General features: G+C 39.7%; 1 protein-coding gene across 2 annotated transcripts in view; it reads left to right on the top strand.

The window, feature by feature from the left end:
• The window catches only part of MPPED2 (metallophosphoesterase domain containing 2), a 109,547-nt gene that overhangs the window by 82,495 nt on the left and 4,366 nt on the right, over nucleotides 1-22,686 (top strand). For both annotated transcript variants that reach the window (XM_075047091.1, XM_075047092.1), the window contains exons 5-6: nucleotides 19,557-19,672; nucleotides 22,363-22,476. In XM_075047091.1, the coding sequence (XP_074903192.1) occupies nucleotides 19,557-19,672; nucleotides 22,363-22,476 (230 nt within the window). The remainder of the gene's footprint in view (nucleotides 1-19,556; nucleotides 19,673-22,362; nucleotides 22,477-22,686) is intronic.

A 22,686-nucleotide genomic window follows, 5' to 3' on the forward strand; every position in this document is an offset into this window, starting at 1 on the left:
ATGAAGTCATATCTGATTTTGGTACCATGTTATAAAACATGGCACTTACTATAAATAAATCTACTGTAGTCATCATAATGAACTATCAAATAATTATCTCTGATAGTTACCCTATGTGAACTGGTTTTCATAATTTAATATCTTTAAATATGCTAAAAAAGTATATCTGTTTCCATGAATAGTGTGAGCAAAAGGCCCTGATAATTAAGTCATTTTCTCTTTGGGAAGAATGGAATTACTATCTAAAATATTTATAGGAAATATCTCAATGACCATATAATGTATCAAGTCCACTTTGAAATCACCATTTCCTATAGCTTGAGTTCAACAGAAGTTAAAATATCTTTGCATAACACGAGTAGAAGTTAAAAGTGTTATTAGTCTCTATTTTATCACGGAGTTCTATTGTCAAGGATAGAATTCCCAAGTGTACCAGAGAGGGGAAGGGGGTGGGGAGAGGGGCAAAAAAGGCACTAGATTTCCAAAGAAACAAAGAATAATGAGAATGTCTGATGAGTATAGTTCAGGATAGGAATGTGGAAAAGTTGAGAGGAAACCTAAGAGAACTAGAAGTTTTGATGCTGAGCTAGCAAAATTGGCATAGTTCAGCAGAGAATCTGTTTGTTTTCAAAATCCATGTGGAAAGCACCCAGTCATAAAAGTGTCTTCAGCATCTGCAGAAAGGCTGCATCGGTGCTTTGGAAAACTCACTAGATGCATTTTTAGGCCCTAGATAACTTTCTGACTGTGGTCCTCTGAGTCTGATCCAGAGTTTATTGAAGCCAATAGGATTTTTTCCACTGATCTCAGTAGACTTTAAATTATGTGCTTGATCCTGAAGTTCTTGGACAACAGATGAGAAAAATTTAGATACTGTACTTGGAATTCTGCCTGATTAAGGACTACAGATTTACATTATGACATACAGCATACAGACTCAACCGTATCTCCATCTTGATGCTGGCTTTGGCATCTAAATAGCTTAGAAAAATATACTAGAGTCTCTAGGCCTGTACGAATTTGAAAATGGCTTTTGCTTTATGCCTGCAAAGAGTCCTTCATTGCAGCTATAGTCTGAAAAGTTATGTGGGTGCCATGTTTTCCACAGTGTAGATATGTTCTAATATTTCAGTGTATTATTTTCAGAACTTCCTTACATTGAGCAGGTATCAGTTCATTATACAGATAAAAATAAAAGATTAGGGATCAAAGCCAGCTCCTTCTGAAATCAGTAGCACTGGTTCCTCATTTCTGTTAAAGCCAGGATTTCATTTCAAAAGTTAGTTCAGAAGACAAAAGCCTTTCCAATCAAAGGCATGGCAAATATAGTTTCATACTAGAGGACTGAATAAGTAGAGGACCCTTCTAATTCCAACTGCTTTTCGGCTGTACTGTTACTTGCTGGAAATGTAAACATAACTGTTTGAAATAGTATGTGAAATAATTCCAGATTTCTTAAAACTATTAAACTTTCTCTAATAATTTTAATTCTAAAAAGAAATTGTTTTCAATTTTTGCTTGTGTTTGTGATGCAGTCCAATGCTATCACGCTTTAGAAAGGCAGATGGGAAGGATAAGGGAAAGCATGAAATCCACACACCACCTTTATAATAACCCTATTTATAATGTGGGCTGAAGATGTAGAGCTTTTTAAGTTAAATTGTGTGGACTTGAAAGCATCAATGCTGAATATTTTATGTGAAGCTTGTCAAGGGCCCTTACTAAAATAGCTTAAAAGCAGTATCACAGTTGCCTTCTTATAAGCATTGCACACTTTCAAAGAAGAAACATGCTGAAGGGTTTTCAATATTGCCAGAAGTTGGTATATATATTCTTTTAGGTGTCAGATTTTATATGCTGCATATATACATGCATGCTCATGTGAACAAACACCTTTCTCACCACGTTTTTGCAGAAGCTTTATTTTATATAATGCATGGTGTCCCTTAAGGTATAGTAATTTTTTTGTTGTTGTTTTTTGGATTTGGAGGTTTGATGGGATTTTTTTGTATTTTAAAGCTGAGAGTCGAAGCTAAGCAAGAGTTCCTGAGCTCCATTTTTAGTTCAAGGGGATAGAAAGCAGCATCTGCAATCCATCCCAGCTGCTTTAAACATCAGCCTGTGGACAAGTTGCACCCTTTGCAAGGGCTTGTCTCCATTGCCTATAAAGGAGCCCAGCAAACTGGCTTGTACCAAACATTTGACTTTTGAATGGCTAAATTTAGCTGACAAGGACTCTAGTATTAATAGACTTGCATTCACTGTACTTAATTATAACAGGACATAGTTGTTCCTGATGCATTGTAAGAAATAAAGCTACAGCAGGGATAAACTTACCTCAGTAAGGATATTGTGATAGTGATTTAGGCACTGGAAAGTGTCAAGCACTGTGGAAGACTCATTCCTGATGACAGCAATAGCTTGTATTTTAAACACTTTGCTAATTCATCTATCTGAATACAAGTTGTAGTTAAGCAAATAGACATTGAAACAGAAAGTTAAATACTGCCCTTCCTTGTAAAAATTCATACCTACAGGCAGAAGTTGAACTGCTAACATTTGGTGAACAAAGTTTGATAAAGGACTTGTATGTTTTGATATACATGCCAAATCATGGTAATTTTCTATGCACTTTTTTACTTGATTATAATTGCGTGGCATGTAATATAGCATGACTTGTTCATATGTAGAGAGAGATGAAAAATACATATGCAATATATTATGCATATGTGTGTGAGTGCTTGCATGCATAGAGTTACTGGCCTTGCCTGTGCAGGATGGTGAAGGCTATTCCTCTACATTTTTGTTTGGTTTTCTAAAGAGTATTTGATTCATGTGTCCTCAATGAGGAGGACTTTCTGAGGAAGTTTTTTAACCACTAGAATATTGAATAAACTGAAGTCACTGTCCACAGTCTTCTGCTTCTCTTCCCCCTTCTTTTTCCCAGCTGTAGCAAAGGAATGGTAAGCTAAGGAAACGGCTCAGGCTGTGTGTCCTCTGGGGCCAGGTAATCTCCTGCATCCGTGGGAGAGGAAGGTTTCAGGTGCATCCCACTATCGAGTTCTGAAAATATATCCCCCAAATACAGTATATCTCACTCGTATCATCTTAGTCATGGAAGATTCTGATCATTTGGGGCCCCAGTTGTGTACTGTTAAAGAAAATAGTTGCATAGATTTACATCTTCGGGGAAACTAGCCAAAGTGTGGTGCAGAACCTTATTTTTACCCTACCTCTACTACTCAAAAGTTTGTTTCCTAATGCTTATGAGAGAGACCACTATGACCTCAGGTTTTTTTTACACAGAAGGTATTGCGATAGTCAAAATGATTTCTTCTGAGGATAAAGGCAGGTAAAGGCTGAATAACAGCTTGTATCAGAGAATGGATGGTAGCAAGGCCTTATAAAGAGGGTAGAATGTGAAGTTTTAAAGTGGATGTTGCTAATAGAAATACACCTTTTCATATCGTCCACGCTCTCAGAAGCAAAGCAATATCAAAGAGCAGAACAGCGAGAGGTGACTTATTGAAAAATAAATCATGGGTGAAATTTTGAACATTGACTTCAATGAGACCAGCATTTCACACACATTGATATGGGTGCTGGATGTTTCTAGATGGTGGTTGTTGCATACAAATGCTCGCTGCTCCGTTTTTAGCGTCGCTGAGAAGGAGTCATTGCTGTGAGTGGCAGGTCTTCCTATCTCATTGAGGTGAGATAAACAGGAGTGTTATGCAGAGTGAGCAGTTACCCAAATGGAAGAGAGAGAGTAAGCAATATTTAGGTGTTAATTGGTAATACAATCCCATCTATTTTTTTTCTAGTGGTTACCAGCTCTATGACATGAGCGAGCCTATATAAAGAAGTTACCTTTTAAAGGCAGAAGATTATTATTTCATTACAGCAAGGAAAAGAGATTTAGAAAAGAGAAACCCAAGTTGAGAGTTTGATCTTGAAGTTGTCCTTAGAACAATTCATTGTAGTTGTAAGTTAGGGTAATGATAAATGTTACCATGGTCTTCTCCCCACTGTCACTGAAAGGAAGTCTTTGCAGATGTGGAAATCCCAGTGAGCAGGAGACATCATTTCTTAAGCAAAAGTTTTCTGAAGGAAGTTTTCTTTATTTTTTCTTATCAATACCATCCAAGCCTCAGTCTATTCATCCACATAAAACACATATTATGGCCACACGTTTCAATCTTCTGTATTGCAGGGGTTTTATTGCTGTCAGTCTCTCACTAACCTTAGTGAAAGAACCTGTGGTGGTAAAGTAAAAAATATTTGCAAGATTTGGCCCTTAGTGGCATTTTAAAATAATGCATGTATATTTATACATACACACATAGATGCATACAAAGTTTTCATAACCTGTGCTCTATATTTCAGCCCGTGTGAAGTCACATTGCAGAGCTTACCCCTGTTACCTTTAATACCTGGGAGCAGGCCAGGAGCCAGGGGCAAAAGTAAATTTTCACATTTGCCAGGCATGGTTCATTGGAGAAACCAGCTCTGTTGCTTTCTTGTGCCTTTGCTCATCTGTCATTGTGGCAATACATAGTGACATTTCAAACTGCTAGCATGGAAATAAGATAAAAAGTGTTTGGGACAACTGGGAAATTTCATTTAGACAGAATGTCAGACCCTAGTCTCCAGTGAAAATACTGTAGGTTTACCATGTCCAACTTTGCGATATCATTTGATGTGAAATTAAATCAGAGGCTGGCCATGAGAAGGAAAGCAGTTGAGCCTGTTCAGTTTTAGTTTGTCATACGGTTCTTGTACTCCTGATCTCTGTTCCTTGCAAGAGTAAGTTACAGTGGCTAATGGTTTATAAAGGTGTTTTAAAAGCATGACTCTCACAGAAATGTCTTTTAATTACTTGCATTACCTTGAAGTTTGAAAGTTAGTTAAGTCTTTATAAACCTTGTTCTGGCCCTCATTGTTCTTGTGGATCGAGGTCATGCTGGCTAAATAGTTATTCTGCTTTGCACAGTAACCTAACACTGGTATTTCAGGACAAATAGGCACCAGCGTGGCTCCTGAATGGGCGAGTTACATGTATTCATAAGCCATTCCGTTCATTTCTCTGACATGGAAAAAAGGGTAGGGCTGCTTTCATCCTGCTGCCAACCCTTTTATCTCTAAGGAATCAAATTTCAGGAAACCTTTCTGCCTAGGTCAAAATTTCAAAGGGATCCTGTAATATTTTAAAAGTTTAGCATCTTAATTCTCATAATTTTACTGGGAATGTTTCTTTTCCCACTGAGAAGACAAAACAAAGCAGCCCCCCAAAACAAAACAGAAACCGATAAAAAAACCTAAAGCAAAACACAGGTTTGGAGACGTGGGGGTTAGTGAAAATGTGTTTAGCGTTACTTCACTTCCTACTATTCAGGACAGTGCATTGTTAAAACTGATGCAGTGTTCATACACATTGTGGTTATGGCTATAGTTGGGGCTATTGTTGAAGGATGTTATACAGACATTTATCATAGTATGTCAGTAAACCCATTGTAAAAATGTCCTAGTAGTTAAATGAGGCTTAGATTTAATGAGGCTGTAAGAAAGGACCATTTTTTTATCATACTGTAAATAAGGTTCCTATTAGCAATGTCATTGGGATTAACGTGCAGAATTTGTTTTGTTTCAGAATAAGAGCAGTATGTCCATGAAGTTAGGCAAGCAATTTGAAGACTACACTTTTACAAAGCCTTTGAAGAAATAGTTGCTTGGTCATACTTTGACTACACAATGATAGTAGTAAACGAAGGTGTGACATTATAAAAAATTCAGACTTCTCCCACTCCCGCCAATAAACTAATAGTAAACTAGGTAATAAAATCCTAACACTAATAAAATACTACATTAATGGCTAAGTAATACATTGTTAATGGCAGAAAAACCCTCTTCAATACTTTTAAAAAAGATACTTAACATAGTTCCAAATATTTATGCTACTTCATATGCTAATGGTGAACTGACTTTAATACATGTTTTTAACACTACTGCCACTGAGAAATGTAAAAATGAGGCTCATAACCATGAAGATTTTACCCACTAACATTTATTTTTCTGGTAGCTGTGAAAACAGCCATCTAAAGCTCCAAAAGGTAGTGATTTGGACCACATTTTAGCTTCCTGCATTTATTTTCGATCTGACATATTTTCTGTGAAGTATAGGAGGCATGCCTTACGTTTTAATTAGAAAGTATGAAACTGTAAGAGGAAATAAATACAATTTTAACCATTGGAAAGGACATTGTCAACAGCAGAAGATTAGGAAGGGACGAGTGTCTTAATTATTCTTCATATGTTTCTTTTACGGTAGGGGTACATTGTTATCTTTGAAGCTGTAGTTTGATGGTGAAGCTTTAAGTGAGTTTTGCCATCAGAGAAGCAGTTCCTCCTGCCCTGAATAACCAGTCCTGAGCCCAGTGCTACCGTCCTCCAGTCCTGTATTGGTGCTGTTGAAGATCTGAATCCTGTAAAACCAAATAACTGAAAAGATGTTCCAGTTTTTTTGAAACACGGGTGACATCAGTGACCCCATCTCAGTCTCCCCAGTACCACCAGAAGGGAGCGGTGCCTGTGGCATGGAGGAGCAGGGAAGGCTCAGGAGAGAGGCAGGAGGTTTTCCAAGTCGTTCTGCTGCCAAAGAAAAATACCTTACTCCAGGCATCTCTATCTCTCTCTGTAGTCTTTGTAGATCGAATTGTGCTGGTCTGTTCGTGAGGGCAGAAGGCAGGACTACCCTGGGCTCCTGCCTTCCCGACAGCCTGTTGTGAGCTCCGGGACGGAGTGTGGCAGCCTGGGAGGCTGACTCACCCGAGTGAGAGGCACAAAACTCAGTTCTGCATCATTCGATTCCAATTTTAGTACTGCTGGCTTTAAGAGGAAGATCCAGACAATGGAGTATTCTCAGGGAAGAAAAAAAAAAAAGATCATTCAGGATGAGGATATTTGGATCCATGGCAGCGGCCATAAACACAACAGCTTTCCTCTTCCACCAAGAAAAATTTCGACTTAGCCAGGGACTTGCACACTCCGTCAGTGTCCAAGGTTCCCCTTTGGCAGCACATTTCCTTTCAGCTGCTACATTCTTTGCTTAAACCTTTCCAGGGGCATTGCTAGGGGCGTGATTCTGAATGCTTTATCCTACAAGAGTAGATTCTTGCAGCTCTCTATTTAGAAGGCTATTTAATGTTAGCTCTCTATTCATTTGGAAATAATGGTGTTGGGGGAAAAAAAATTAATTAAAATGGCTTCAGAAAGTAGTTAATTATAAAGCCTACCATGGCCTGGAGTATGAAATACATTGCAGACTGAGAAATCACGTAGGGGTGCATTACTAAAATAATTAATTTAAAATTTTACATATATCACCCACACAGCAAATGCTGTGGCTGCTGCTAAAATGAGTCCAGTGCCCTTCAAAAACTGTGAGCATCTCTTATATCTCCCACTCACTCCCTTTTAGATACGCTTGTTTTGTTCTTTACTATGGGCGTGCACTTTGTGTTAAAGAACATCAATTTTGTGGAAGGGCTTTGGGTAAGAAATGAAATCTTTGCGGCATTTATTTTAGCATTGTCATTGTATTTTGTGGGGCCAGGGTTTAGCTCATTGAGTGCCCAATCTAACACCGGCAGGAGGTGCACAGACCTAACTGCTACCTGTGCCGTGCTTCCTTCGCCTGGTGCAGCTTCGGCGTTGATCTGGATCAGTTAGTGTCAGCTGTTAAACTAGTCTTAGACCATTTACAGTCCTTCTAGTTCTCTCAGAGGATAACAGAGATGTAGAGCCGCACCAGCATGCTGGCCTTATACCACCATGGGATCCCATCAAGGCAATCCTTTAAGTTTAGCCCTGTTGTACCAAATTTAGGGCTTTTCTGTGCTAGTGCCACTGTGTTTGCCTATATATGCCAAATAGGAGTTAAATATTGCAAAGCCTCACCTTTAAGTGCAGGAAAATAGCTGGTGGGTTTTGGTATTTGGGGCAGGGGGGTGGTTTGGGGTTGGGTTTTTTTGTTTGGTTGTTTTTTGGTGGTTTTTTTTTTTGCTTTACTTTTGAAGAACCAAGAACGTGTCCTGTGCAGGTTCTGGTTTTGTGATGACATCCAAACCGTACCTGCTTTCCTGTAGCTATCAATATGCTGAGATTCTTGCCTCTTGTCAGTCTAATTTCTAGTTGGTGCAGGTTCTTGACATTCAGCGCTTTATCAAACATAGGCTGCTTGGCACCTATTACCACTGATCTCAGCATTGCTAATAAACAGCAACATCAAGGCCATATTTTCTGGTTCCTGTCAGATCACTGCTTTCCTGGGTGAAATAAAAGTCCTATTAACATGCTCCTCCTCATTGGCTCTGACAGTTTGATTAATTAGGCCCCCTCTTTAGATGACCTCTGCACTGACACGACAAGGAGGTGAATATAAAATGAATAGTTTGCCCACGTAATGGCGTACTGCAAGTTTCAGATTTTTATCAGATCAGACTGAAGTCCAGGGCCTGTATTAAAACCTACAGCGTACAGCGATATATGGCTGTGGGTTAAGAACCACAGGCTTTACAGCAGGGTTAAAGAATTCAAACCAAAGCAATCCTAGCCATCCACATATATTGACTTTTCCTCTAAGAATTAATCTTTCCTTTACTCTCTTGACCATACAATACAAATCTAATTCGTTTACATTATCAAATAAAATGACCTTTTGTTTTCAACAGATTTTTTTATTGCCAGAAAATACAGCATGTTAACTCTGTGGTTATTCAGCCTCCCATAAAATACTAAGGTAAAGCCATTATTCTAGTGCCACTCTATTTAAATGTCAGTCTGCCTTTCTATTATAAACCACCAGCTCATAGGCTTGTAACTCATCAGTAAAAAATTTACTTTGGGTGAGAACTTGTAATACGAGCTCACAACTTTTCTTTGGAAGTCTATTTTTTTAAAATGTGAGTGTATATGATCCGAAGGCATGAATATGTAATTGTGAACCAATAGCACAGCATTTGTAGCACCAGAAACACCAGATCATGCCAGCATGTTGCCCACTGGCCGGTGTCCCTGACTGGACCGGTGCTTTGCGGTTCCAGGAGAAGCAGTTTGGTCAGCCTGCTGCGCGGAGGCTTTTGAACTGCGTCGCAATCCAACTAAGAGGCAGCTCAGGCTTTTCGTAAAACCTGGAGTTTTGACTGGTGGGCAATGAGAAAGACATCTTCCCTATCTTTTTTTTTCTGCTGCTTGCTTTGCACTTAATTGTGTTCTATTAACACTCTTTCGAGGGGAATTAGGTGTTGCATGTGGCCTTGAAGAGGTGTGGGGGTCAAAATCCTCTCTCCATCAAGGTGAGAACTGGAAAGAGCATGAATAGCATTTTGTTGATGAGGTGGAGTCACTGATACCAAGGTATTCTACAACGTTGATTTCTAATTAAAGTTTTCATGTTAGGTTTTTTTCACTGGAAGAGTCAAATTAAGTCTCCTTCAGTCTGTGGTAATCTGCATCTCCCACAGACCTTTGAAGGGACAACATGGTGGGTGAGCCTAAAATTAAATGTTGTATAAATTGACCTGCATGTAATCCGAGCTTCTTGTTTAATGATCTTGAAGCCAGCAAAAACGAGTGACCCATGCTTAAACAGATACTTTTCAATTAAAATAATGCTTTTACTTCTGTGATGCCGAATGCTCTCTGCAGTCTTTGCAGCAGCTTCTGCTTCTTTTATGACCCTCGTGTTTTTTCCCTCAGTCTCTTCTGTCATTTTTTTTTCTTTGTGTTCATCTGTTGATCAAGTAACCGTATTACTTTAACTGATTTGCTAAATTGGCTCATACATAAGACAGCTCCTCCAGGTAATGACCAGCAAATTTTAGCTTATATTACTGGGGTCATGCTTGAGTGCTACAGCAGTTGGAGTTTTCATTGGTTTGGGGAGTGCATCGTGCCATTTCTTCAAGTTATTTGTTGGACTCCTTGTCACAGGCAGAGCAACAAGAGAGAAATGTATTTTTATACATATATATATACACACACACGCACATGTTGTATGCATGTAATATCGGGTATAGGATTTTTGTACGTGTGAACTTAGTTTGCATACAAGTCTCCTGAGGTTTCCTGAGCTGAGAAGGAGGTGTGATATGCATTTGGAGATCTATAATCACCCCTTTCCCCAGATGACTTCTTTTTTTTCGTTTCTTGCTTGACAGAATTTGACAAATAAAGTAACAATGTTTTTGGAAGAAGATTGAACAGGAGTTGCTAACTTTCCCTTCCTGCAGACTCCAAAGTAGAATCACACCTTTCAGTAAAGGTGAAGTTTTGAGTAGGTCAGATGTTAAATTTCTGCACAAAGAAAAGGCTGTAATAAATGAAGAAAATGAAGCAAATCTGCATATATTTTAAATAAATGACATTTCCTAAAACTTATAATTAAATAGTAAACCAGTATTATTGCTTAAAGTCCAACCATGATATTTTATACTGTATCTAAATGTCAAGTAAGCATGTATTGTGACATTGGAAACTCTGATTGTTTTGGCTGTTTTCATCTGGTTAGCAAGGGTGAGCAACTTTACATCCAGTTTCAAGAATAAGCTGAAACGGAAGGTAGCACAGACTTCAAACAAACAAGAAATGCTGGGAGTATCCTGTGGCCTAATTATAACTAACTGTTTCCATTCTTTTCTATAAATTTTCGGAAGATTATCTTACATGTTGCTACAATTAAATACTGTGGGCTATGTGTGCATGGAAGACTAATCTATGTGAACCTTGTTTGGTTTTCCTACCAGGCGTTCTGGCAAGTTTCAGTTTCTTCTTGAAGAACGCTAAGTAGCATTTTGAGCAAAACATAAACAAAAATAGTGATGGTATTTATAGATAAACAGCACCATCTGGCAATGAGCAATCTCAGTGTCTGATTTTAAATTATAGGATTAGATAAAAATAATTGACTTATTGTTAAAGACTAATAGTGAAGATCATGGAGGGCGGCATTCTGTGTCTACCATCTGATTCACTTTAGGCATATATTCTGGCAAATTTATTCCTGGTGTAGTCAACCTAGTTCTGCACAGTACCTCTATAAACAGTGGTCTGTCTAGACTGTTCTGAGGCTAAATTAATTATTACTTGTAAGGTACTGGAAAAGTCTTTTTGAAAACCTTCGAGTTCCTGTGATTGTGATGTAGGTTTGTGCTTAGTGGATTTTTTGGGTTGTTTTTTTACTTTTCAGAAACAACAGACTGGATTGTTAGCTCTGGAAATTAGATCATGAAAAGGAGGGGCACCCTAGACATCCAGAACATAAGGGCACAAAGACCAAAATCTTTTCTTCTTGATGCTATGTGCTGGAGCATGGGAGTGTGTTACATGGAAAGCTCTAAAGCAATGCAAAAGCAAGAGCTAAACTTGGCTCTAATGTAAGCGCACTGTTTGAGAGACTTTATAACTTGGACTTCTTTTTAGGTGTTTACTAACCATAGTTTTACTGCGAAAGATTAAAAGTAGCAGTGGTGGGTTTCATTCCTAAGGTGACTCAAAACATAGTTGTGATATCTAGTAGGTATTCCTGTCAGCATAAACCAGCAAGTCTCTTTGTTTTCACAGGATTACCTTCAGAGAACAACAGAGTGAGAAAAGTGACTTCTTTCAGGTAGCCCAGCTATTGCTTTTTCCTCCATCATCTGTGGCTGGGTTTTGCACCACGGCTTATAGAAGTCGTGACATCATCTCGTGTTCTCCCTCGTTTGTTAGTCAGGATTCAAATAGATAGGGCCTGCAAGAACTGGAGCTGGTACGGGGACTGGTGACGAGTGTACGGGGGGGCTGTGGCCCCTCTGGGCAGCGATGAACTGGTACGTTGGTTCGGCGGGTATTGGTCCTCAGCCAACACTAATCCTCTGGGGGAAGACTCACCTTGCGTACTAGTGTCACTAAGGTACATGTATTAAGAGCAGTACGGGGTGCAGATGTAAAGTTACGTAAAGGTGCTGAAACTCTGCATAAGAATATATGTATCTGGAATTCCTCTGGTTTGTGGCTTCAGCATTTTTTACTGAATAAGCAATCATGTTCTCTGACCAGCATAGCCTTTTGGAGGAACTACAGAGACTCTCTAATGATGCTAAAGAATTCTGTTTTAAGTGGCATTCAAATCCACGAAGTTTCTAGAGGCTGGTTCTTAGGAGCAAGAGCCAAATTCACCAACAGGGCAGGCAGGCAGGCATATCTTCTTTTGAGTGTTTTGTTATACTAATTTATATCCAGCAACGTTTGTTACATAATTCACTGAAAAGTAGCTTGCTTGTTTTAAAGGCAGCCATCTTTCAGTTAGTGTTTTCCAAATGCTACTTGTATAAATATATAAAATGTTCAACTGAAGGTACTGGATATAATTACACCTGTACAGATTTTGCTTTTTTACATGTCAAACACACACACTACCCTAGTGGATCGAAAATATGTGCAAATAAGTCTGTGTTGGGGGAGAGGTCTTCACTTCCCTTTTGCTTTTGCTCTACTTTAATTTGTGTTGTCGTGGCAGAAACAGGGCTACTAGTAAAACCCTCTTCCAGATCTACCTGGGGTGGAAGCTTTGCCAATTTACATTTCCTGCATGGATAATAAGAGGCATATAGAAAATTAATTTAAGATGTAATAAACCCAGCATATTATGATCACGTTTACTAGAAGAAACCAAGCATCCAAGCATCATTCTGTAACATGCAAGTTGTTGAGCAAAGCTGAATCAAAATTTCAGCCAGCTGCTCTTTCCCCTTTTGTTTCCTCTTTCTCTGTGCCTCGGAATGGACATTCGATTTATGTTGGGGTGAGCTTCAGGAGCTTCAGAGCTCCTTCCTCTAGATAGATATTCCATGATTCTCTGTGTTTCTACATGGACCACAAAATTCTGCTGTAACAATTCAAGGCATTCAAGCTTTTCTCAATACTGCAGCATCCTTTGACACTTCAAGGGTGCATGTACCCTGCACAGCGATGCAGCGTGGGAATGAAGGGGTGAATGTGCCCGCTCTGGAACAAGAAGCTGTTCTGCTAATCAGTCCAGCATGGTACTTCATAGGCCTGAGCTGCTGCCCCAGTGCTCCCATTACCATGCAGGGAAACGCAGCGTACTTAATGGTCGGACCCAGCTGAGGCTGGTGCGAGCTTAGACCAAGTCTAGCCTTCAAGCCATCCTCAACCATATGCAGCACAGAAATACGCATGGTCTAATACTTGCTTCTATTAGTAGGCCTCTGTAATTCTGTTCTTTTTAAAAGTAGAATGAAATTAGCCCTTGAGTCAAGTTTGAATTATTTTCATATTTTTGGGATATTACAATATCTCCCAGATCTCATTAAGTAAAGCCCTAAATAAAATGATTGCAATACAGCTAGGGATTGGAAAACCTCAGAAGATTTGGAGGAAATTTCCTCTTTGATGAGCAATTCGGATACTTAAGCAAAGGTTGCCTGAGTCCTGAACTTTAAAAATTCTACTCCCTTCCTCTTCTTTCCAGTATCCACTGGCTTCCTGGTGTCATCCCCTCCTCTGCTTCATTTTATATTCTTTCCCCCCATCCTCAGGGGGCCCTGTGCTCTGTCCTCCATGTCTTGTGGTCCTCCATGACTGCTGGCACTTTAACCTCCTTGTTTTAGGCGATAACATGCTGAATGGCAGCAGTCGAGGTCCTAACTCTTTCTTACCTCTCTCAGATCCAAGCACGGGTCTGTCTGACAGGAGTCTTAAGCTAAAACCTCCATTGACCAGTTTGTACAGTCTGAGGTAGAAATTGAGAACACCTTGGTGCAAGGAGTATACCAGGTCACACTAGCTTCTTGGGATGAGGTGGTTGCTGCAACTTTTCATTGTGGAGGACCGCATCGTAGAGGAAAGGCGCTGTGTGAACTCTTTCCCTCCAAACACGGTGGATGTGTGGGGTTGTGTTTCTCAAATGTTCTGTCATTTAGACAGCCGGCAAGTGTTCAGAGGTTGTAGTATGTAAGTTGAAAGAGAGAGAGAAAAGCTGCAAAAAAAAGGAAAATTACCAGCAGCTGTTGAGGCTTCAGGTTTTTGTAATATTGTAAAAATAGCAGAACTGTGTTTTAGAGACTGCCTGACTTCTGTGCAGGTCAGTAATAAGGAGATACATGCAGTACATGGCTAACATAATCACAGTACGGTAACCCACTTTCATGAGAGCTTCAGCTCTTTAAAGATGCAGGGTAAGCAAAATCCCAAGGAACCAGACCCCATGATACTTCTTTCGGTTGTGTATTATTGTCCTCACTTTCTAAATGGGGCACTGAGGCACAGCAGGTAAATGCTAGTGGGAATGAAATACAGCTCGAGCCACCAGACTCTGCCTTTTACTGATACCACAACATTACATATAATGAACACATTTAGGAAATCATTTAGCCTTTAAGATTTCCTGCTTGTTGTTACATTATGAAAAAGTGTTTGAATATTCACTATAAGAGTGAGCTTAACAAAAAAATGCATTTATAGCACTGAAGGCAAGTTTGAGAGCCTTTGTAGAAGCTCTTATCTTGTAAAATGTGCTTCCTTAACACATTGCGCACTTGCTCTGCTCAGCCTTTTGTTTCCACGATTGCACGCGCTCTCCCTCTTCCCCTTCGCCCCACGCTACAATCCCTTTTTTGTGTATTCCCACTAGGCACGCTCTGTCCATTGACTGAATGGAGACGGGCACATGTGTGCTGCTCTGCCCTGGCCAACGTTGGAGCCTGGCGTTGGGGGCGGAGGGAGGAGGATTGAAAGGCTTTTCTTTTCTGTGCACAAAGGTCACTTCTCCCCCCTCCTTTGCAGTTTGTTCTCTGCTAGTCCGCTGCACTGCTGCAGCTTTCATCTAGGACCCTAGTAGGTACTTTGGGGATATGTTTGTAGGGTAGTCCTGTAACTGAACAAGTCTAGGAGCGCATCTCGGTGTCCTGTCCCACCATTTTTGTCCTGCTAATGGAACTGTCTCTCTCCCTCGTAAGCTAGGTCTGTGTGTTCAATTTGAATGCTGTCAAAAAGAAAGAGCATTTCATTACTGTTATTAGTTGCGTAGAAGTGCTTTCTGCTGCGATGCCTTCTAGACACCTCCTTGGCTGTTATCCTGTGGGAGGAAGCAGACTGAGATTTTTGCCTCCTGTGCACTTTACTCATTGGATTAAGGATAGAATTGAAGCTTTCCTAAAAGACTGGGTAGCCTTAAAAATGAATGAATACCGGGGATTAAAAACACGTGAGATCTAAGCCTCTTTAGAAGTAACTATTGAAATAAATGGATTTACCGGCAGAGGTGAAAGGAAAACCTGAATCTAGAAGATCTCATTGTACCTTTTGAGTTGTTGAACTCTGAGGATCAGGTAATTAAATTCACGAGACAGAGAAGAGATGAAAGTAGGTAGTAGGAGATACCATCCTTTAAAAATGTTAAAGTTCCGGAAGGAGTTGAAGTTCCTATATCACCTGGATGACCTTGGCCATTGCCTTGCGTCTCCCATTTCCCCACGTGACGGTGTTCCTTCTGAGTGTATACACCCAGAAGTGGTTGTGATTTTGTGTCATAAAATAATGCTCCATCACTGTGCTCTTTTTTTTTTTTTTTTTTTTTTAAATGTAATGGTAAAATACTAAAACCATACAAAGTTACTTGAGAGAAAGGAGATTCAATCACCTTCTGAAGAGGCAGCTCTCTGCCATTAAAAGCAGATGGATTTGTGTGTCTTGTCAGGCAGTTCTCCCAATGCACCTGCAAAAGGAGGGTGAGTCTTGTCGCAAAGCTTAAGATCCCCTCCTTCTTGGTATTATGTCAAGTGATGTCTGCATCTCCTGCAGCACAAGGTGTGAAGATAATACACAGCCTACTGCCTAAGCGTTCTTTTAATTGCAGAAAGTGTAACTTCCAAAATGCCAGGTGGAGGGGGATCTGTGGGGATTCCTGTGTAGAAACAAAGAACTGAAGAGAGTAACGATGGGCCAGGTGTCTGCCTTCAGTGAGGATATTCCCTGTGTCACATCTGGTGCCAGCATAACTGCTATCCCTAAATGATACGGAAGTTTTGCAGTCAGGGGAGGGCTGAGCTGTCAGGTGAGCCGGGGATCAAGAATTATCGTGAGGGTTTGATGGCACGTGAAGGATGCTGTGAAGTGCGGCGTGGTTCTGATGAGCAGGAGCTCAATTAGGTTCTCCCAGACACGGGCTGACATGCCGGGCAAGCGGGACCTGCGTCATGCCAGGCATCGGGTGTGAGGAAGTGTTCTGGTCCATCAAACATAAAATGACAAAATCATTTGTAATCTCTCATTACTAATCCCTGTGGTTTTTACGTCTATGCCTCCCTTGTGGCATTATTCAACAGCTGATAGCTTTCTTTTCTTGCCGTCTACCTAAAAGTGAAGTATACTATTAATGGTTTTAGGAGTTAACTGAAATCTTTTTACTGAGAGCTTCATAGGAAAGAAAAATAGGTCAGATCTTAAATATAGTTACTAATGACTAAGTAGCCCTTACTAATTATTTGCACCGGATTGCAACTTACCACAGGTGGGTGCAGCCAAAGTTCATTATAAATACGTCTTCCTCAATATGAGGTGGTTTCTCCCAGTAGGTAATCAGCTTGAGAATATGTTGCAGAAGGCATGTAACTACATGCACAATTTTTTCCCTCAAAATTATTTAGAAGTTGAGAGCAACTCCATTTAACTCTTACGTATGCAAAAAAGGGCACTAATAGGAGTAAAGGATCCCTACCCGATACCCCTTGATAGGATGCTGCCTACCTACAGTGCAGGCTTTGTCTTTCCTGCACACATTTAAAGTTTGCTGGGGGTAAACAGCTATTCATCTGTCCACTCACGGGATTCACAGTACATCAACTCCATTTTGTCTGCACTGCAACACAGCGTAGTGCAAACATCGGATGACCTTCCTTGTGATCTCATCTAAACCTGAATCTGTGCCATAAAGCTGTTTTTTTCTTGGTGGTGTTCTGAACACGTCCTTTTTCCCCTTGGCTTTCTGGCGAGGCCTGAGCCACCTCAGAAACGCAGGGACTCTCAGTTTGTCTTGTCCGGGCTTAGTACTCGCATTCAATATGCAGGTTTGTGTTTTAAATGCCCGAAACCTAAATCTGTAATCCAGGTGTTCTTCCAGTCGTGCCTGCTCTTCTCCTCTATTTATTCATTTCGCATGAAAATGTTTAGTATATTAAAGAAGTACTTGACCATCTTATTTTGTGCACATGCTGCATAATGGGGAAGGTTTCTCCAAAGTTTTCTTACAAGTGGATTCCCATGTGGTGCCTGTTAGTCACAGCTAATTACAGAGACTGGTGAATGAAGAATATATTGGAGCTCAGGTTCCCCTCCTCCTCTTCCCCCAGTGCTTCAGAAGAAAATAAAATAAAAAACCTGCAGACAAATCCAGGTTTTTCTGTGGTCGTAGTCTCCAAAGAGCTCCAGAGAGATCACAGATGTGGTTTCACATTTCAGGTTTAACTATGGTGTAATAACTACAGTATTATCTGCAGGAGAAATGCAAGTGGGGAAAGAATCATTAATTGACAGTGAAAAGTTCAACCTATGCGCTGTGTGTTTGTTTTTTTAAGCAGCTGAATGTTTAGCCAAACCATGTTTTAACTTTTAACTGCAGTCCTGAAGGTTACGATAATCTTGATATGTTAAAACCTAGGAACATTACAGGAAAGGAAATTTAGATACGTGTTTCAGAAAGGTCAATCATAGTAAAGCAGAAACACTTGTGATTTAGCCAAAGCTAAGCCACATGCTTCAGTTTTAATTCAGTTGCCTACAAACCTCCGGTGAGGTATGCTGACCTTATTTTACAACACAGGAACTTTTTTTAAATGTTTCAGTGGGTGCAGAGTAAGCCAACAGTGAGAGGTGAGATTTCACTGCTATGCACATGAGGAACCCATAGCTTACATAAAATGTTTAACGAACATCTAATTTTTCTGTCTTTTGCTAGCGTTCATCCAGCATCCAAGAAGTCTGCTAGGTTGAACCAAGTTCCTATGTGTGTGTGGTATTAGTTCAGTAGGACTATGTGGGATATGTCTATTATTTGTAACTAAGGCACCAGTGACCTTCCTGCCGCTGTATTAGCAGCGCCTGCTGTGTTCCCATACTGCTGATTGTCGGGAATTCAGACCATACATATAACTGTGTATACTCTCACTGGTCAAATGATTGTCTCTGGAAAAAAACAACTTTAATTACAAAGAATAAAAATTAAGACATGTAATCTTAGCAAGAAATTTCCACTTAAATAGACGTTTGAGGCTGAAAAAATGCATAATTTAGCGGGTACAGGAGGCAGATTACATAACGAAATGATGTAGGACTCTCTTTTTAACAGGTATGCTTTTCTTTAAGGTTGGTTTGTAGTTGGTTTTTTTCACCCAATTTTTATTTTCAAAAGGGAGAGATTCTGAAACACGGAAGACTGCAGGAGTAGCTTGAACTCTCAGAAAGATACCCCCAAATGACTAGGACAGGAGTATCCTACCTAGAAAATGAAGCAATCCAGTCTAAATCTGGTGCCTGAGCTCCAGGAAACACACACATGGATGAAAATGCTTGAAATTAGTACAATACTAACAGCTGTATAAAAAGTTGTTAGAAACAGGTGTAAATACTACAGTGTCTCTTCAGAACAATTCCTCTGTGTGCCTACCTGATAAGGAAAGGCTTTATTATAATACACCTGCATCAAAATGATTCAACTTGGCTGTTATGCACTGAAAAAGTACTCCTGGAAGGTCTGCTTTTCATTACTACGTGCCGGGGTTGATGGATAAACCAATGTCTAAAACAACGTTATGCTATGATGGTGGAGACTGAGGATATCCGTTTTCCTCAATAAATACTAAATTAATTTTAAATTATAAGACCTATTGAAGAAGTCATGTGAGGCTAAACATTGTGTGCTCAAGACCTCTAGGAGGCTCAGGACTTCAAAGCCAAGTTATGTGACAATGTTCCGATATTAAAAGTGCTGAAAGGAGCAAGCTGAGTTTAGTGAAATACCGTAGTACAGATGGCGCTTATAACAGCGGCATCATACAGCCTTCCTGTTGAACTGTTGCCCACTAGCTGCCCCATGCTGTGAGAAGTTGACTCTTGCCTCCAAAAAACTTTGGGGATTTTTGCTTGTTTTGGTAGGTGACGTAAGGAAGGAGTTCTTATGTTTGAACATCCCCAAACTTTGGAAGAAAGCTTTAGATTTAGACTGTGTTATTGTAACTTTTTTCCCTTTCTCTCTAGTGAGTAAATGTCCCCAGGACTGAATACTCTTGAAGTACAATAAAAGCGCAGGATATTAATCTAAGTTCAAATGTATAATTAGTGTATGTATGTATTTAAGCCAGTTTGCTTCAGATGCATCCCCTTCAAAAAGGCTGTCTGCAAGTAATCTCTGAAGCACTGAAATTGTTTTAATTCAGAAAAATTGGAGAAGGCAAGAGATTTTTATTTTACACTGATGCAGTTCATCTTATTTTTCCCCAAAGGACACCGTGGTTTAATGGATGGGGCTTTAACCTACCCAGAGGTCAGTCTTTGCTAGACAAGTGGAACCTTATTCCTGAGGGAATTGATATACTAATGACACATGGACCTCCCCTTGGTAAGTGAAACAAAAACTGTGTGTGATTCTTTGCATGAGAATTTTACTTTCAAAATAAGCAAAATTAATAATGCTATAAGCTATACTGTAATCGCACCCTACCTCAAAACTATTAATTAAAAAGCCTTTTTGGAAGAAGTGTAAAGTGATTAGGCTGAGCAGATCTGTTGACCTTCTAGATGTTTTCTTAATAAAAACTAAATTATTTGTTAAACTCAAGCTAGGGAAGATCAAATATCTGACTCCATGGCCATTATAGTTTGACATTTTATTTAAGAACAGTATTCATCTGTCAAACAGCTTCCAATCCCATACAATTTTTCAGAAATTGACTAAACTTTTAAACCATTTTTCCACTACAATGACATGTTACCTTAAGGTTTTAGAGTATGCAGTCAAGAGTTCAGGAGTATGTAGTCACATATTCTCTTTGATAATGTCCTTGTAAACTCAGAATATCTAACAGTAGTTTTAAAGATATTAATTGGCTTATAGCAAATTTGTGAAGGAATAAAATTACATTCTCAGATAATTGTTCCTTATTTGAACTAATGACAGGTGAGCACAAGTCTATGAATGCAAAATTTCTTTTTTCATTAAGTAGTTGAAGTTTTTCATTTAGTTAAATTTTGCTTGCCTTGTAAATGTGAGTAAATTCACTGATCCCCATTTTAATTCTACATTCTAAACTAAGTTCTGATGGTCTTAAAAAGACACTAGGATGATCATTCAGCAGAGACAGGTGTACCCAGTTTTGGCATATCTGAAGTCATTAAAGCCTGCACTAAAACCATTTGAAAACTCCCACTATTTTTTCCCTGTCCTGTACCCCACAGGACAGTATCACGTATTATTTACTGTTTTCTTTAAGACACATGCGGAAAGCAGTCTAGGACTCTATTTCAATATTTCAGTTGATTGTACAAGAACTGAGCCTCTGCCTTCTATAAATATGGCTTATCAGGATAAGAAAGTGTGTCAGTCTGCTCTTCATTACCGTTATTGTTAGTAGACTGTGATTTTGTCAGGGTTTTAGTAAGCTCCTGAAATCCAAGGGGTCAGATCATCACATGATCACATGAAGTCACTGACTTTTGAGATGGTAGCAAATATAAAAAAAAACTTCTCAGAATTGCAAGATGCCATTATAAAACAGCATTTAAGTGCTACCAGGCTGGCTCAATGCTCTCACAGAGCTTCTCAGTGACCGTGGAGTCAGGAATTAATGCATGTTTATGTTTCGTAGCACAATTAAGAGTCAGCAAGCTAAGCAGAGCTAAGGGAAAAAAAAGTCCAGAAAGTTTTTGACCAGTAATGTACTTACCACTCCCTTTATATCCTGGTTATTCTTCTAATACTGCTTAGAGAATGTTGTAAAACGATCTGCAAATTCTCTTTAATCTTACTAGAGCTACCAGCATGCTGCTTTGATAAAGCAGCAATAACACCATCCACTGACAGTGGAGCGCACCGGATATTGAAAACCAGCATTTTGAATAGCACTCTTTTAATCTGTTTGTTTTCCCAAAGAAGCAAAAAACCCCACAAGCATGTTTGTAATGTTTCATGGGTGCTATTTTAAATGGGTTGCTAATCCATCTGCTCTGAAATGGGTTCATCTAGAAATACTGTGATGCTGCAGACACTAATGAGTGCTTTAATTGAATAAGCGTACTTAAATTTTGGTTTTGATGGAGATAATGAAGTTCAATTTCAAAAGGTTGGCACTGTATTTTAACTACAGACACAGATTAGGTGCTAGTACTGTGCCTAAAAGGAGGGCGTCTAGGTCTCAGCCTGCATGATAATATTGAGAAAAATGCTGCTTTTTCAATTACATAAATATTAAGGGAGGTAGAGCTGTAACTGGACTCTTTGTTCTCTCCAAAATTCATTCAAGTTCATGTCACAACATGTTTTTACTACCTGGGATAAACTTGGCACAGGATGTAATTACTCTGAAGTCAGTAGAACGGTGCTACAGTTGGATGTGGCTCCTGATTTCCCTTTTACTCCTCCTCATTTGTCTTGCCCTGCTGATCCCTAGTGGTGCCAGTCCAGGCAGCAGACTTCTGTAATAACAGATGTCATATTTGTGCATTTTTCCATATTATCCGTAGGACTGAGCGGCAACGTAGTCAATTAGCACTGGCTTGTTGGAAGCTATTTTGCTACGTTGCTTGTTTTTAGTGACCGGGGGCTCAGAAATAAGCTGCCACTTGCAGACTGTGGTCCTCGGGAAGTTGTGGGAGACTGTATTTTAAATCTTTGGGGCGGCAGAGGTGTCGGGTCCTAGATAGCTGATCTTCCTGAGGTGTTTTATTTCTGGAGTAACCACGTAGCTGGCTGGGGAAGCTGGCTGCTGTAAGAGCCAGGGGAAAGGGAAGAAAAATCTGCAGCAGTGCCGGGAATAAATGTCCCAAGGTTTCAAGGTGGAAGATGGGTTTAAACCTATAGTTTAAAAAAACAAATCACATCCAGAAAAATATTAATGCAGATGGAGGGAGGAATTCTTAAGGAAGACAAAGTGACAGCGAAACATTTCTTAAAAGCCATTGTGTGCTTTAATGGAGAAGTTACGACTACAGATAATGTAATAAAACTTCTGTGAATTATGACTTCCTGAAAGACTATGTGAAACCTTACCTGAATAGAGAAAATTAATAGTATTGATTGCATTTTGCCTTCAGGTTTTCGAGACTGGGTTCCAAAGGAGCTGCAGAGAGTGGGTTGTGTGGAACTGTTGAACACGGTGCAGAGGCGAGTAAGGCCCAAACTCCATGTCTTTGGTGGGATTCACGAAGGTAAGGAGCAGCACTATTCCCCTCTTCGATCTCGGGCTGATTTCAAAGCAGCACATTTTGATGGTGTGTTGCGAAGGATGGATAATGGCATATTGGACTAAAGTAGGGAGGGAATTGAGGGAAGTGATTGCATGCACAGCACTTCGTAAATTTATGCCAGAATTAAAACAGACTTTTTCAGGAACGTGTGCTACATTTAGCCACCTACAT

This window comes from Buteo buteo, chromosome 16 (genome assembly GCF_964188355.1).
Source record: "Buteo buteo chromosome 16, bButBut1.hap1.1, whole genome shotgun sequence".
Classification (NCBI taxonomy): domain Eukaryota; kingdom Metazoa; phylum Chordata; class Aves; order Accipitriformes; family Accipitridae; genus Buteo; species Buteo buteo.